The sequence below is a fragment of the Drosophila eugracilis genome, unplaced genomic scaffold (assembly GCF_018153835.1).
Source record: "Drosophila eugracilis isolate 14026-0451.02 unplaced genomic scaffold, ASM1815383v1 contig_367, whole genome shotgun sequence".
NCBI classification, from domain to species: domain Eukaryota; kingdom Metazoa; phylum Arthropoda; class Insecta; order Diptera; family Drosophilidae; genus Drosophila; species Drosophila eugracilis.
Window position 1 is genome coordinate 6,167,358 of NW_024573224.1, and position 13,866 is coordinate 6,181,223.

The 13,866-nt window shown below is 43.8% G+C and overlaps 1 protein-coding gene across 2 annotated transcripts; it reads left to right on the plus strand.

Annotated features, from left to right (window-relative positions):
- The first annotated feature begins 896 nt into the window (after positions 1-896).
- Positions 897-13,202, plus strand: LOC108115863 (DNA-binding protein D-ETS-4). Of its 2 annotated transcripts, none has more exons than XM_017227488.2 (5): positions 897-1,485; positions 8,334-9,111; positions 9,177-9,337; positions 11,091-11,250; positions 11,453-13,202. In XM_017227488.2, the coding sequence occupies exons 1-5, from the start codon at positions 1,444-1,446 to the stop codon at positions 11,863-11,865; spliced, it is 1,554 nt and encodes a 517-aa protein (XP_017082977.2). In that variant the 5' UTR covers positions 897-1,443; the 3' UTR covers positions 11,866-13,202. The 2 variants fall into 2 exon arrangements, with proteins under 2 accessions (XP_017082977.2, XP_017082978.2); XM_017227489.2 differs by lacking the exon at positions 897-1,485 and adding an exon at positions 7,746-7,782.
- The last annotated feature ends 664 nt before the right edge of the window (positions 13,203-13,866 follow it).

Genomic DNA, 13,866 nt, shown 5'->3' on the forward strand with positions numbered 1-13,866 from the left:
AATTTGCAATGTGTTGATAGCATAAATTTAAATTGGATTGAGGCGAAATTAGCATTTAAATTAATTAGATCAATTTTAACGAATTTATTGCCGTCGAAGGGCAATTTAAATGATTCACATGATGGGTTGAAACGAAAGTGAATCCAAATGTTATTCGATTCTTAACAATTGTAACCGATTTATTATTTATTTTTTTGTTATTATTTACAGAGCAAGCAATTGATATGTTAGCAATGCAATTGTTATTGACTTTATTTGGAAATAATTACATTTATACGCTATCCTTGGCCAATGTCATTGACCGGCAGGAGTCTGTGGAATAGGATAACATCGTAGCTGTACTTCAGACGGCGTCGCTGTTTTTATGAGTTGTCAAAAAACTGTGAAATTGTCGTCGTTGTCCAATGAAATATAAATGCCAAACGAAATTGTATTTCGCCTGAAACTCCAGGACATTTCAGCCGGCGGCGACTCCGCGTCTTATGCAACGGAAGCGGAAATGATAATGCCGTTGACGTGCATCGGCCAGGACAATTCCAAACGTTCGGTTGGTTGGCTGGCTGGCTGGCTGACTGGTTAGCCTGAAACTGTTTTCTTTATTTTTCCCCTTTTTTTTTTTTTCGTCTGTATGTTTGTGGGCGTGGCTGCGGGCCATTCAATCACAGTTGCATTTGGCCCAGTTGTCTGTGTCACTTTATGCGAGCCAATAAATTTCATCTGGGTATCTGCGTGAATCTGGGAATTGATGGACTTTTGTTTGCCATATCGATATCGCGCCGATGGCCGAATGGCAAAGCTCTGGGAGTAGAGCTTGCCAACCAGTTTGGCGGCTCAAAAGCTCGCTGGCATGAGGTAAGCGGAGCGATCGCAGCACGTACCGCTCACAGAATCGAGCGTGAAGACTTGGCGAACGGTCGAGCAGCGGACCAAGAGATAATCAAGTGCCAGACAGAGACAGCCAGTTGAGACACAGTGAAAAAGAGAGAGCAACAAGTTTGCCAGTGGAAATTTTAGTAACGAAATGCAGTGAATACCAGTCCAGTGAATGCAACAAACTGGCTTAAAAACCAAAATAAAAACAAAAACAATAACAAGACTCGAAAACTATTCAATAAGCCCATTATGAACACAAAGGCCGTGGCAGTGGAAACAAAACGCTGAGTGAATCTAGTTAAAAGAAAAAACATTTCAAAAATCAAAACCAAAACAGCAACAAGTGAAAGAGCCAGAGCAAGACGGCCAAAGCGGTTGGCCGCTAGTGTGAATGAGACAGCGAAACAGAGAGCTGAGCCACAGAGACTTTCGCATCTGACGATTCGATTTTTGCATGCCGAGAGATACAGCTACGCTAGAGCTAAAGCTACAGATACAGTAGCTAGAGCCTGAGAAAATATCTGCGAAATACCATTATTGTTATTAACCAGACAAGCAGCTCATAAAAAAATGGAGTACGAGAAAATGCTGTACATGCCAGGCGGCAGTGAGGTAAGTCGAGTCGACCCAATGTATCTGTATCTCTCTATCTGTATAAGATGGAAAAACATAGCTGTAGCTGTAGCTGTGGCAACTACATAGCTAATAGTTGATAACCTTTCGCCCGCCATTATCATCGGTCAGTTGAGCCCGAATCAGTATCTATATCTGTCGCTTGGGGGACATTATGCGCAGTTTGGCTTCAGGAAAGCAGCCGCTTTTAATTAGCAGAGCAGATCAGAGCAGAGTAGAGCAGAGCAGAGCATCTCGTGTAGGCGGCAAAAGTATCTCGACGTTTTCAGCTCGCATCTTGCACTTGGCATCTCGCGAAACCGAATGCGTGTCACTGGGTGAGAGTAGCTCCCATCCCATTCCAGCCAGTTACATTTTCGCATTTGTCTTATGGCATTTCGCTTTAATTACAATAACAGCATCAGCATCAGCATCAGCACTAGCAATAGCAATAGCAATGGCAATGCTAGTGGCAATGCCAACAACCAGCGATGGCAGCAACTTTCAAAAGATGCTTTCATTTTGCAAGAAGTGATTCTAAATGATTGTCAACTATGGCATGACAACAAACAGTGGCACAAACGCCGTACGCAAGTAAGAGCTGCCATGTCGGCCTGAACTGGCATTTCACTCGGAAAGTGCATTCCAATCCAGCAGATACTTTTTGTTGGACCTACTTAGGCTCCATTGGCGGCGTACGCAAGTCTTTGACGTTTTGTCGCTGCTGCCAGCATTGCAATAAAAGAAAATGCTGAGGAAAAAAAAAACTTGTATTTACCATTTTTGATTGATTTGATGGAAATGTGTCTCCGCGCTTTTCCAATCGCTGACACAGAAGCAAACGGCTTGGAACAGCGCTTAGAAATGCACGGCAAGATTGCAAGACTGTAAGACTGAAAGACTGAAAGACTGAAAGACTGCTAGACTGCCAGCGGCAGCCACACTCATCTCTCATTATATTTATGGACATAATAAAATAAATACTACTGCCAACAATTATAAATGCAAGCCGCTTTCGCAGCTCAGCCACACTAAGCCGAGTCGAGACGAGTTGAGGAAAACTCGACATGACATAAATACTTCAACTTGTCAGGTTTTCTTTCCCTCAGCGCCATGCCTTTCTTCTTCAATCGAGAATCCATCGAGAATGGCATTTCTAAGTTCGTTCAGTCAAGGGCCTGACTCTATCCCATCGTATCCTATCCTATTCTATTCTCTACCATGCTATCCAGAACGACTGGTTATCAATCAAACCGATTATACAATAATAATCACTTTTTGGGTGTGGCTCCCTTCTTGGGCATTGTTGTGGCAAGTGCACTTAGCGAAATCTTGGTTTCCTTTCCAAGCCATTCTTTGGATGATTTGATATGTAATATTTTTTAAGATTGTGGCAGGGACTTAAAACTGTATTAAAAGTTGTTTTTTTTATAACCAGTTGGTAAATTAAACTTTTTTTGTAGTGTACTGCTAAAATATTGCCACGGCAGCCTGTGGTTGCGGGTCTTGTCTTGCGGCTTCAGCATTGAATCTCGCCTGGCTTTTATGCAAATTGAAATGAGTTGGCTTCGCAACGTCTTTTATACGGAATAATTGTCAGTGCGTGCAGTGCATAATGAGCGCAGAAGGGATTGGATTTGCAGGGTTCAGTGCCTAGACATAGGCGCATTCCTGGCCATTCCTGTCGAGAGAGTGTGTGGGATGGGCCCAGAGTCCAGGGTCCCAGCCCAACGGCTTGGACGGGCCATAAGTGCCATTCAGGCGACGGAGTGGGTGTGTGTCTGGCTTGTCCATCAGGAAGGTGTCCAAATAGTTATCAGCCGGGTTAATGTGCGGCATACTGAGAAGTGGAGATCTTGAGCTCTTCATTTCGGAGTGGGCAGCTTTAATTAATTTGGTTAGTTGTTGGGTTTGTTTCCCAGCGAACTAACGATCCAAGATAGAGAGAGACAAGCCGGAACATTCTGGGTCGCTGCAAAAGGCACAGACACTTGGCATATTAAGCAGGCTGCAAAGAATGCAGCATAATTGAAATGTTGCACCCATTTGAGATATTTATTAACCTTGCTGGCAGCCATTTATCTAGCATGAAATGTCGGCAATTAAATGCAATGCAAATAGCGAAGAATGGAGTTACAGAGTTGCCCCGTCACGAAGCCAGTAAAACCAACACCAAACTGTGCATAAACAAACACAAAAGCCAGAGATACAAAGATACAAAGATATAAAGATACTGGAATACAGAATAATGAGTGAAACAAACAGAAGGCAGTCGGGCGATGTAAAAATAAGCAGAAATAAGTCTTGTCTCTTTGACAGCTTAACCCACGCATCCGAGAGCTGGTAGATTGTACGTGGATATCGCCGGGGGATTTGCCAGAGTATCTCTATCTTTCTGTATCTGTATCTGTATATATATATGTCTGTATATGTTTGTGTTTCTGTGCTTATGCTGTTGACAGCGCACTTCAACATGGCCATAACCCCCTTCTGCCACCACCACCCATGTGTATATATGGTAGATGTAGTATATTGGATATAGCAATCCCTAAGAGCGCGAATAAAGCGAACATTCATTAAACAAACAATTTGCGCTTGCGCATCGGACTAAGGGAGGGTAAGAGGGGGTCAGTCTGACTTGGCTTTTGCCAGCTCCATTGCCATAATCCGATTAGAACAGATTACCTGACAATTGTCGCCAGTTGAGCGCTCGAACTGAACACCTGAGGTTAGGACCGTGCGGCATTAGCATAGTTTGTTTATTTAGTTCAAAGATACATGTAAATTAATTTAAATATCACCTGGCCATAACTCAGCGGCATGTCAGCGCTCAAGGCCTCCAAAGCTGCAGTTGCAACCGTTTTATTGGCCACGTTAATAATGTCCGTACATGACTACTTGCCTACCCTTCACTCCAACAACCTTTTGTCTGACTTCGATTCCCCGATTTCGATACCATTTCTGAGACTGAGACTTATTCTGATTTCGATTCTGATTCTGTTTCTGATTCTGGGGCCAACCAAGGTCTCCTTTGTCTATGGGCCTGGGCGCGCCCCGTGTAAGATCTGGTTAAATGGATTTATATAGATCGGTCGTGAGTTGGCCTTAGGCGTTGGCCAGGCCATTCGTTCCATTTATTATGTCGAATGGTAGTGGCTGGTAGGTAGTAGTACGTACGACAATAAGCTGAATGCTATCTGATCGCAGCTTTTAATAATAATGCTCTTGTCGTTTTTGTCTTAAAACGTAAACTTGATTTTATTATTAGGCGAAAAAGCAACAAGCTAACACTCACACACTCACACACACACAGGCACACTCAGAGCAAGGCAAATAAATAAATATGCCACATTCTTGACAGTGGCTTCGACTTGTTCTAATGAATTTGATTTTATTTTGTTTGACTTGGCCAGCCACAAAAATCATAAAACTTGTTTTTCTGTTGCTTTTTTGTGGCCTCGGCCAAAAAGTTGGATATTTTCAATTTATTACCGAGCGCTCTCACTCTCTCTCGCACTCACTCTTTCTCACTCACTCACTTTGGCACATTGCTTAAATATTATTGTTGCTAATTCGGGTAAGGGTTTTTCAATTTGCTGGCTCTAAAAGGGAAATCAAATCTGCCACTGCCACTGCCTTTGACAGCGCCGCAAAATGTTTGCTTTTAACTTGGTCTTCATATCTGATTTCCACATCACCATCGCTGCCTCTGCTCTGCCTAGCTTTGCTCTGATTTTATTTGGTTTGATTTAACTTGGCCTGGCTTGGTCTGGCTTATTTTGTTTTGTCTTTTTTGTTTGGCCATACGGCTTTGTCTTTTGTTTTTGCTGGAAAATGGATTTTTATCAGCCTGCCGGAATTTTAATAAATTCGGCATATTCGATTTATTTGCTCGTCCGCCCGTTTGAAATGAGTCAGCTTTGAAGTTATGGCATTTTAGCTGCTCGAAATTGCTATAATTTAATTGGAATTCAGTTCTTTTGGTGCCGGTGCGTGTCAGTCGACATGTGAGCATTCCTGACCATCGGCTGGCTGGCTCTCAGTATATCCGATTGAGCTGCATTAGTCATTGTTCGTTCGTGTTCCTCGATAACAGTTTTTCATCGAATCGAGTGTGTTGAGTACTACTAATGTATCCTGTTCGTGTGCCTATGGAAAGCCCAGAACTTATCATATTTCCCTTTCACCCCACTCCCTCCACTTCACTCCACAGCACCCACACTCGATGGCATATCAGTTTTGTGCCTTTGTAAAGTATTTTTTTAAAAATAGAATTGCCGGCTAAATGTGTCTATTATGGCGCTGTGGTTTTTCTAAAAATACAATCCATACCTGACAGCCACTTGGCCAAATCCTAATTGCTGCCGGGCTCATTGTCTCCATGTCCCGCCTTTGACACCGACCGCTTGGTGATCGATAACAAGCGAAAAACAAACCGAAATTAACCATTCTGTGACGTGGATTGGGTGGATGGTTGCGGGTGCCAATGGTACGTCGACATATCAATATTCTAATATAAACGAGTATATATATAGTATGTTGCGATTTGAGATATTCCATTCTGGGCCCCGATCCCCGCCAGCTTGGCCCAAACAAAAGCGTTTATTGACAGCCGCCCCATGTCGGACACGCCAATGAAATATTACCGGCCAAAAGCGTTTGGCCACAAAAAAGCCTTTTGTCCGCATCTTTCTCCCCGGCACTGGGAACTCCGATTCTGTCAGAATTGAGCTGAGCGGAGCTGAGCTTGTTTTCTCGGTTTTTGTAGAACGAGATTTAATTAAAATTTACGAGTACACCACATGATTCAGATCGCCGAGGTCTTTATTGTGTTTGTTCGCTCGCCTCGAAGCAGCAGGAAATCCATATATTGGAATAACCCGAGTGATCTAATTCGCCCAGCTGCGAGGATGTGGGTTTGTCTAAGGGTAGGAGAATATGATATGCTGAATAAATCAAAGTCTGAGCACAAAAAATGCAAATTCTGTCCGCTTTTATTGGTCGCCAAGATGGGAATATTTATTAGCATTATTTTGTAATACTATTTCGAGAGTCTTTCCTTCCCCTAATACGTTATCGAAAGGCCTTTTTCATATTTTGTAGGAATTTATGAGGGTAGTGAGAGGTGGTCAGTTAATGGCCATAAAATGTAATATGAGCATAGTTTTTATTTTCAATCATTTTTAGAAACTGTTATGGCAAGACCAGAAGTATAATAACTAGTTGACATTTTTTTTTTTAGCCAGGCTGGCCCTTAATGGTCCATAAATGGCCTGTGGTAGCTCAATTTATTATGCAGTTTTTGCCAAGCAATCAACATTTTTTTTATGGCCATTCGACTGAGTCATTGGCTGCAGCTGCTGAATCATGTCCTAGGTTTTCCTTGGTACTTGGATGTTGAACCCAATCCGAGCTCGGATTCCGGTGAAGTACACTAGGTTTGGTTATCGCTCTAATAATATGCAGATTACGCAAGGTAATCGACGAGTGCTAAAGGCGAAATCGAAATGTTTGCGCTGGCAATTAGCGGGCAGGCGAGAAAAGCGAACTGAAATCACTCATACGCCCCGTTGTCGAACAATTAAAACACAGAAATTGTAATAACATCGTGACTAGTTAGAATTATGGCGTCGTCGAGCGCAGCCAATATAATAATGCCATACACCCAATACACCGCCGCCGCCCCCAGAGATCTGAAAGCTGAAAAGTACTAGTCGGAAAATCCAGTATGAGCTGTTTTATTAATAATAAGCGCACAGCGCATAGCCATATTGACTATGCACCTCCCGCCCTCTCTTTCGAGCTCCCCACAGGCACCTCGCCCGCTGCATTGCTGGTTGCTTAATGAAAAACCAGTTTCTCAGAGGTAAAAATTGGTAGCGCATTCGGGCCGTATTAGCATTGCCTTCTTTTATGACGCTGCTGTGTAAATAAATAAAAAAAAAAATATATATAAATGAAAAATAAATAAAATCCTAGGATAGAGAGCGGATTGTGGGAGGGCGGCGGGTATTGTGAAGCCCAGAGCTGAGAGAACGCTTTGATTTTGATCTAGTCATTGTTTGGCCGCTCGTAAAAAACACACACACACGCCCCTTCGTCCATCATCCATGGGGGCTCTGGAGGCTTCTGGGGCCTCTGGGTTTTTTTCCTTCTCGCAGCTGCCTTCTGTGGCGTCACTAGTCGCAAATCGCAACTTGATAAATGAGAAAATCAATGCCACTCCGAGCTTAGTATGCCTCTTGCTCTTGTCTCGTCGGCTTCGAATTCGAGTCCCGCCATCGGTGGATAACTAAGGTTAAGCTCAGTCCCCAAACCCAATCAGAACCGAATCAGATCCGAAAATTTCCATACATTGTCAGGTAGGTGCTGCGGCGGCGAGTACGAATTAGAAAGGCGGCCGAACATACGCAAATTCCAACTGGAAGCGGAGAAATAAAACTAATTAACTTTCATGGGCGTGATAATTAAGACAGGTGGCCGCGATTTGGCATCTCAAATCGACGGATAATTAGTGAGGCCCCGGCAAGATGGCGCCTTCAGTGTTTTGATTTTCAATTAGCAGCCAATGGCCTGGCCCTCTTTTTTTGTATTAACTCCAATTCTTGTATGTGCACTGTGAAAAATTCGTAATTATGTGAAAAAGTTTTAAAAAGATTAAAGTTAAAAAGTTGGTATAAGAAAAACCAAGGCAAGAATAGGAAAATACAAAGCTGATTTAAAAAGTTGAAATATCTTAAGTCATGCCAAAGATCTTAAAAATACTTCTTCTTTAAAAAAAAATTTAAGTCAATTGAATTTCTTTCTGTGCACTCATCTTCTAAGCCACTTTCTTTCTTTCTCCACAGATGCCTCACAGTCCGCAACTAAAGCCACATCAGTTCCAGGCCCAGACGCCGCCGGATCAGTACTCTGCCTATGCGGACAACTTTGACCTGTCGCTGCTGCCGCAGGAAACAGCACCTATTCCCACCACCGTCTTCCAGTACAACGCCCCCCAGATCAAGGTCGAGTGCGCCTGGGAGAGCCAGCCCCTACAGCAGCAACTACCCACGACTACCTATCCCACCCCATCCAGTCACCAGTTGATCCCGCCGCCTGCCTACCCCCACAGTGCCTACCCTTCGCCGCAATCCAGTCCGCTTCAGTCGGAGTTTGCAGCCTACGGATTTGGCAGATTTGGCGGTAGCTACGACAGCCTAAACAGCCCATCGCCTTCCCTGGAGGCGGTGAGCATCAAACAGGAGCTGCACATCTTGCCCCCCTCTCCACCGGAATCCAACTGTGAAACCCCCTCGCCTAGATCCTCCTGCGGGGAGAGCATCAAGGCAGAGCCCTTGGATGCAGACATTGAGAGCCTCATCGATCTGAACACTCTGCTCCAGCAGCAGAGTCTACAAAGTCCTCAGAATCTCCAGGACACCAAGCCGGACCATCAGCTCCTGCGAGAGTGCCTCGAGGACACCAGCTTCCAGAAGAGACACAACCTAAAGCCATTGGCTCTGGAATCCTTCATCGGTGGCTTGGCCGAAGTGCGCGGAGACTTTGAGCCCGTGATTTCACTGGCCTTAGAACATGCCAAACGAGAGGCGGACGCCATTTGCGCGGAGCTGCAAATATCGCAGGGTGAGTTGGGATTACTTTTATATATCTATCTTGATCAGATTAATATAATCTGTATGATTCTGCAGATCCAAATGGCTGGTCGCCCGCCCAAGTACACGCATGGCTACGATCCACCTTGGCCCAGTTCAGATTGCCGCCGGTGGCCGACTTGGAGCTGCACTTCTGCGAAGATGGCTCTGCTCTGACATTACTCAGCGAGGAGGAATTCGTGCGCCGACTACCAGAGGTGAGTCCAGCAGTCAATCATGCCTTTTATCCGAAAGGTGTCACAGAAATCTCTAGGGATTTCCATTTAAGTTGTCTTGCAGAAGTCTTGAAATTCCATTTTACTGCTTCCACTGAGCTTTCTTGACTTTAGGTACAGTTTTTTTTTAAGCCAGCTACCAATAATTGGGTAAACGAAGGAATGTATTTTTAGCTTTATAGATATACTGTGTGAACTGGTTTGATTTAATGGGAGCTACTAGATACATCAAATATTAAAAGCCATTTTATTAGCAAAATGTACATTAGAGAGTTTTGAGATCTTATCTCTGGCAACGGGTTTTCAAATTATCGAATTGGAAAAATACGTAAATGCAAATTTGTAAGATGCTAATTTAATTATAAAAAATAATTAAAATATTGAACAACTCATTTCGTCATATTTTGAAAAAAGATGACACATAAAAATCGTTCTGTTTGACTTGACACAAGTTATGTTGAAATCCGAAATTCCGCGAACAAATTAAGAAAACCCAAAGTAAGAAACTTCAATGACGCCTAGACCAATGGTTAGGAATTAGGTGGAAATATACAGTCGAGACCATAAGAAGTGTGAGTCAAAGACGCAGGTATGACTTAACTGGGCAAGTGCCAAAAATTGCTGGGCATATTACAAAATCGATCAGCACAAAGCAACGGGCCAATAGCCCATGGCATATAAAACAATAACACAATGCAAATGCCAATAGCAATGGCAATAGCAAAGAGCCAATATGCGGAGAGGCCCAATCAATGCGATTGAATTGAAATTCGCGTACGGGTCGAAATGGAATGGAAATGGCTAAAAGACAACAAAGAGCAAAACAAAACGAAACGATACGATACGAAAACTAAAACGAAACAAGTTTCGTAACTGGTGTTGACGTCATGGCTGGCAGCCAGAGCGGCTTACAGGCCCATTCGGAATCAGAAATCAGAAAGCAAAACGCAAAACTTAAAGCCAAAGCTCAGTCCTCAAAAACTTGAAACCTGTTGCCAGCAATTAGGCAGAGCTGGCGGCATCGGCATCAGCAGCGGCATGGGCATCTAAAACTACTCCACATCCCATCCAACCGAACATGTGCTCTCGTCGAGAGTTTTGCCAAAAATATATCAATGATTACATTCGCCTATGCTCGTTAGGTGCTGCCTTTGCTTTGGCTACCGCAAAGAGTGCAGCAAAAATCCAGAAAACAAAAGACTTAGGCAACGAACGCGAACGTGAACGCCAGCGACAACGACAACAACAACGACAACGAAATCGGAGAGCAGTCATCAGTCGCCAAAAGAAACAAAATTAGTAACCGTGGTCATGGCTGTAAAGGTGAAAGAATGTGTGAAGGTTGTTTGGTGAAACTGCAGCACTTGGACGGATGATTACGAGCCATCGTCGCAGCTCGGATGACTGGCCGAGTCAGGGGGGTGGAAAAGAGGGGGAGCTGGAGCAGTAGGAGCGGGACTGGCAGCACTCGAACTGAGCCAACGACCAGCAACGACATTGCAAGGTGAAAGTAAGTCGTCGTTGCCGTTGTCTCTGGTTGTTGTTGCTACCACTACTTCTTCTTCTACAACTACCACTACTTGCAATATAGCTTTTGGACCATGGAGACTGCACATAATTTATGCACTTGGATAGCTTAAGAATTTCCAATTGATATGCCGTCTAGATTGCGATCTGGCCAAGGATTAAGGCTCTGTTCCCATTCGAAATGTCTCACTTTCGGCTTTCTTTTCAGAGCGGGAGCACGCTGCACGCCCAGTTGGAGATTTGGAAGATGGCCTATGCCGACCAGCCCGTTCATCAGCCGCATTCACAGCAGACTGCGGGTGCTGATCTCTGGCCAGCCAGCTATGCGATGCCCAATTTGGACCTGGACTACAACGAGGACAGCGAAGGTGAGTTTGATGGCTAGAAAAGCATTTGAAATGGTCTTTTAAGAACTATTCGTCTTTCCCAAATGATAAAGCCTCTTTTTGCTTAGTTATAAAAAGATTTTATTTTTCATTTTATAAACAATAATAACATCATGCAATAGATTCTTACAGTTAAAACTTAGAAAAGATTGACTAACTAGTTATTCTCCCTTCCTCCCAATAGATGACGAGGACATGGAGCCAGAACCAGTAATCACTCCACTGACCAAGAGCTCTACTTCATCACCTGCAGTCACGCCTTCTAACGGCGGAACAGCTACTGCAAAACGGCCAAACGGAGGAAGGACCGGTGGTGGTGGCTCTCACATCCACCTGTGGCAGTTCCTCAAGGAGTTGCTGGCCTCGCCGCAGGTGAACGGAACGGCCATTCGGTGGATTGACCGCAGCAAGGGCATCTTCAAGATTGAGGACTCGGTGCGAGTGGCCAAGTTGTGGGGTCGCCGTAAGAACCGACCGGCAATGAACTACGACAAGTTGTCCCGCTCCATCCGGCAGTACTACAAGAAGGGAATCATGAAGAAGACGGAGAGGTCGCAGAGGCTGGTCTACCAGTTCTGTCATCCCTACAGCCAGTAATATCTGTTGTTAGCCAGTTATTTATTGCTAGTTGTAAGTGGTACACCTGACCGACCCACCTGTTCCGATCCACTCCGATCCGATCCAATCCGCTGACTATTCTCGACTAGCCTTGTGGGCCTAGCGAGTTCTAGTTCCAGTCCTTGTACATACCCACTCACAATCTTGTTAGGCACGAAGGTAAGTTCGTGCATCGATTAAGTTTGGCCTTAGGTTAAGATCAAACCGTTGTCCGCTGGCGAAGGTAAGTTCGTCATGGCAGGGTTTTAAGTGACCCCCCAGTTTCACCGCAATCGATCGTAGATCTAACTCTGATCCCGCGCTGCAGCTGGTCATTCGGCTGCATCTGCGCATGTTTGACTTACTGGTGACATCTTTATTCAACTGCTGCCTGTCCATGCGAAGGATGATGACTCATCAGGATGTGGTCCTGTGGCTGGAGTGTCATCTGGATCTGGACCGCCATTAGTAGTCCGAGGCGAAATTGGCTTAAAGGTCGCAGCATCCAGAACTCTCAAGAAAAACAGCCACAAGTGAAGGACTTACCTGACCAGAGCATCCTTCGCTGGCAGCATGAAGGTGTCGAGGTAATTTTAGGAACCATATATCTATGATATATCAAAAGTAAGTTCTATGAACAACTTAATAAGCGAACAAATGTTAAATAGTAGTGTTAAGGCGCCCCGATTAGCCATAGGTACTCTCCTTGAAAGTTTTTTCTCTTCCCCGCAACAAAGTTAAAAATCTTTCGACCTCGTCCGATTATGCAAAATGTTAGAACACATAACTCATAATGTTATCAATTATTTATTCTTTACTTGGTGGCGGTTCAATTTAGACATATTTCGTTTCACTTTATTTTGATTATACGCAATTAGCATAATTCGTGCATAATTTTCTCTAGTTTCGTTTATGTGACGGGTAGCGAGTTTAAGTTAATTTTAATATTTATTCGCTGGCCCAGCCGAGCGGTGAAATTATGGAAAGTCAATTATATTTGCTGCATTTTGCATTAGCATTAATGCATTTGCAGGCTCTATAATTGAATTATGCAACGGCCAATTGGCTGCTTGGCTTATTTTGTTAACCAAATAGAACAGTTACCGTTTATACTCGTATCAAAATATTTGTACGCATATTCCACACCTAATTAGGACATTGCCCGCCTGCCAGGCAACTAGATTTATGCACTTTACACTTTTTACGACACACCAATTATTTATTTATTTATTCAACTAACATATTGTCATGCTACACTATCCGATAAAAATAAAAAAAATCACAGCAAAAAAATAAAACAAAACAATAGCCAATTACGGCTATATTTACACACTAAATCAGTGCGGGGATTTTCAGCTTGCAATCGAACAGAAACTGAAACTGAAACTGAAACTGCAATCGAAATCGAAATGGAAATAGAAATAGAAATGGAAATGGAAACGAAACCCAAAACTGATACTGAAATGGCATTGTTGCAGTAATCGGAGGAGCTGCCCTTGTGCAGCCAGCAAAACATTTTAGATTGCCCTGTCAGTCGGTCACTGCATTCGTGTGTGACCGATGTGATTTTCAATCAGCGGAAACTCGGGGAAAATCATCAATGGAGGAATAGATTTTCTTCCCTTCTATCCCCAAATGCATGCAAAATCGGAATCCGGATTATCGTGGCCCAATATATTAAGATGTGCTGCTGCCTCGACTCGAGATTAATTTAATGCGCCCGAATGGGTTTATCGTCTTTGTTGTCCCACGACCATGGCCCAAACTCCAGTTCCATCTCGTTCTTCATTTAAATACTAAATCGCATTAAATGCCATCAAGTGAAAAATTCCCAAAAGCAATAAATTCATTCCTTCCAGCCGCCATGGGCTGCTCTCACTTTTCGAGCGAAAGCTCCGCTCCACTCCGCGCTCTCGACAATATTTGCATTATCCCAAGGAGAGGGGCGAGAGCTGTCTATCCTGAGCCGGCAGCCGGCAGCCTTGGCTTTTTCTTTGTCTT

Coding starts and splice junctions, on each gene's coding strand:
- LOC108115863 (XM_017227488.2), top strand. CDS start 1,444: ATGGAGTACGAGAAAATGCTGTACATGCCAGGCGGCAGTGAG. Junction 9,338..11,090: donor TCGTGCGCCGACTACCAGAG/GTGAGTCCAGCA, acceptor CTTTCTTTTCAG/AGCGGGAGCACGCTGCACGC. Junction 11,251..11,452: donor CTACAACGAGGACAGCGAAG/GTGAGTTTGATG, acceptor TCCTCCCAATAG/ATGACGAGGACATGGAGCCA.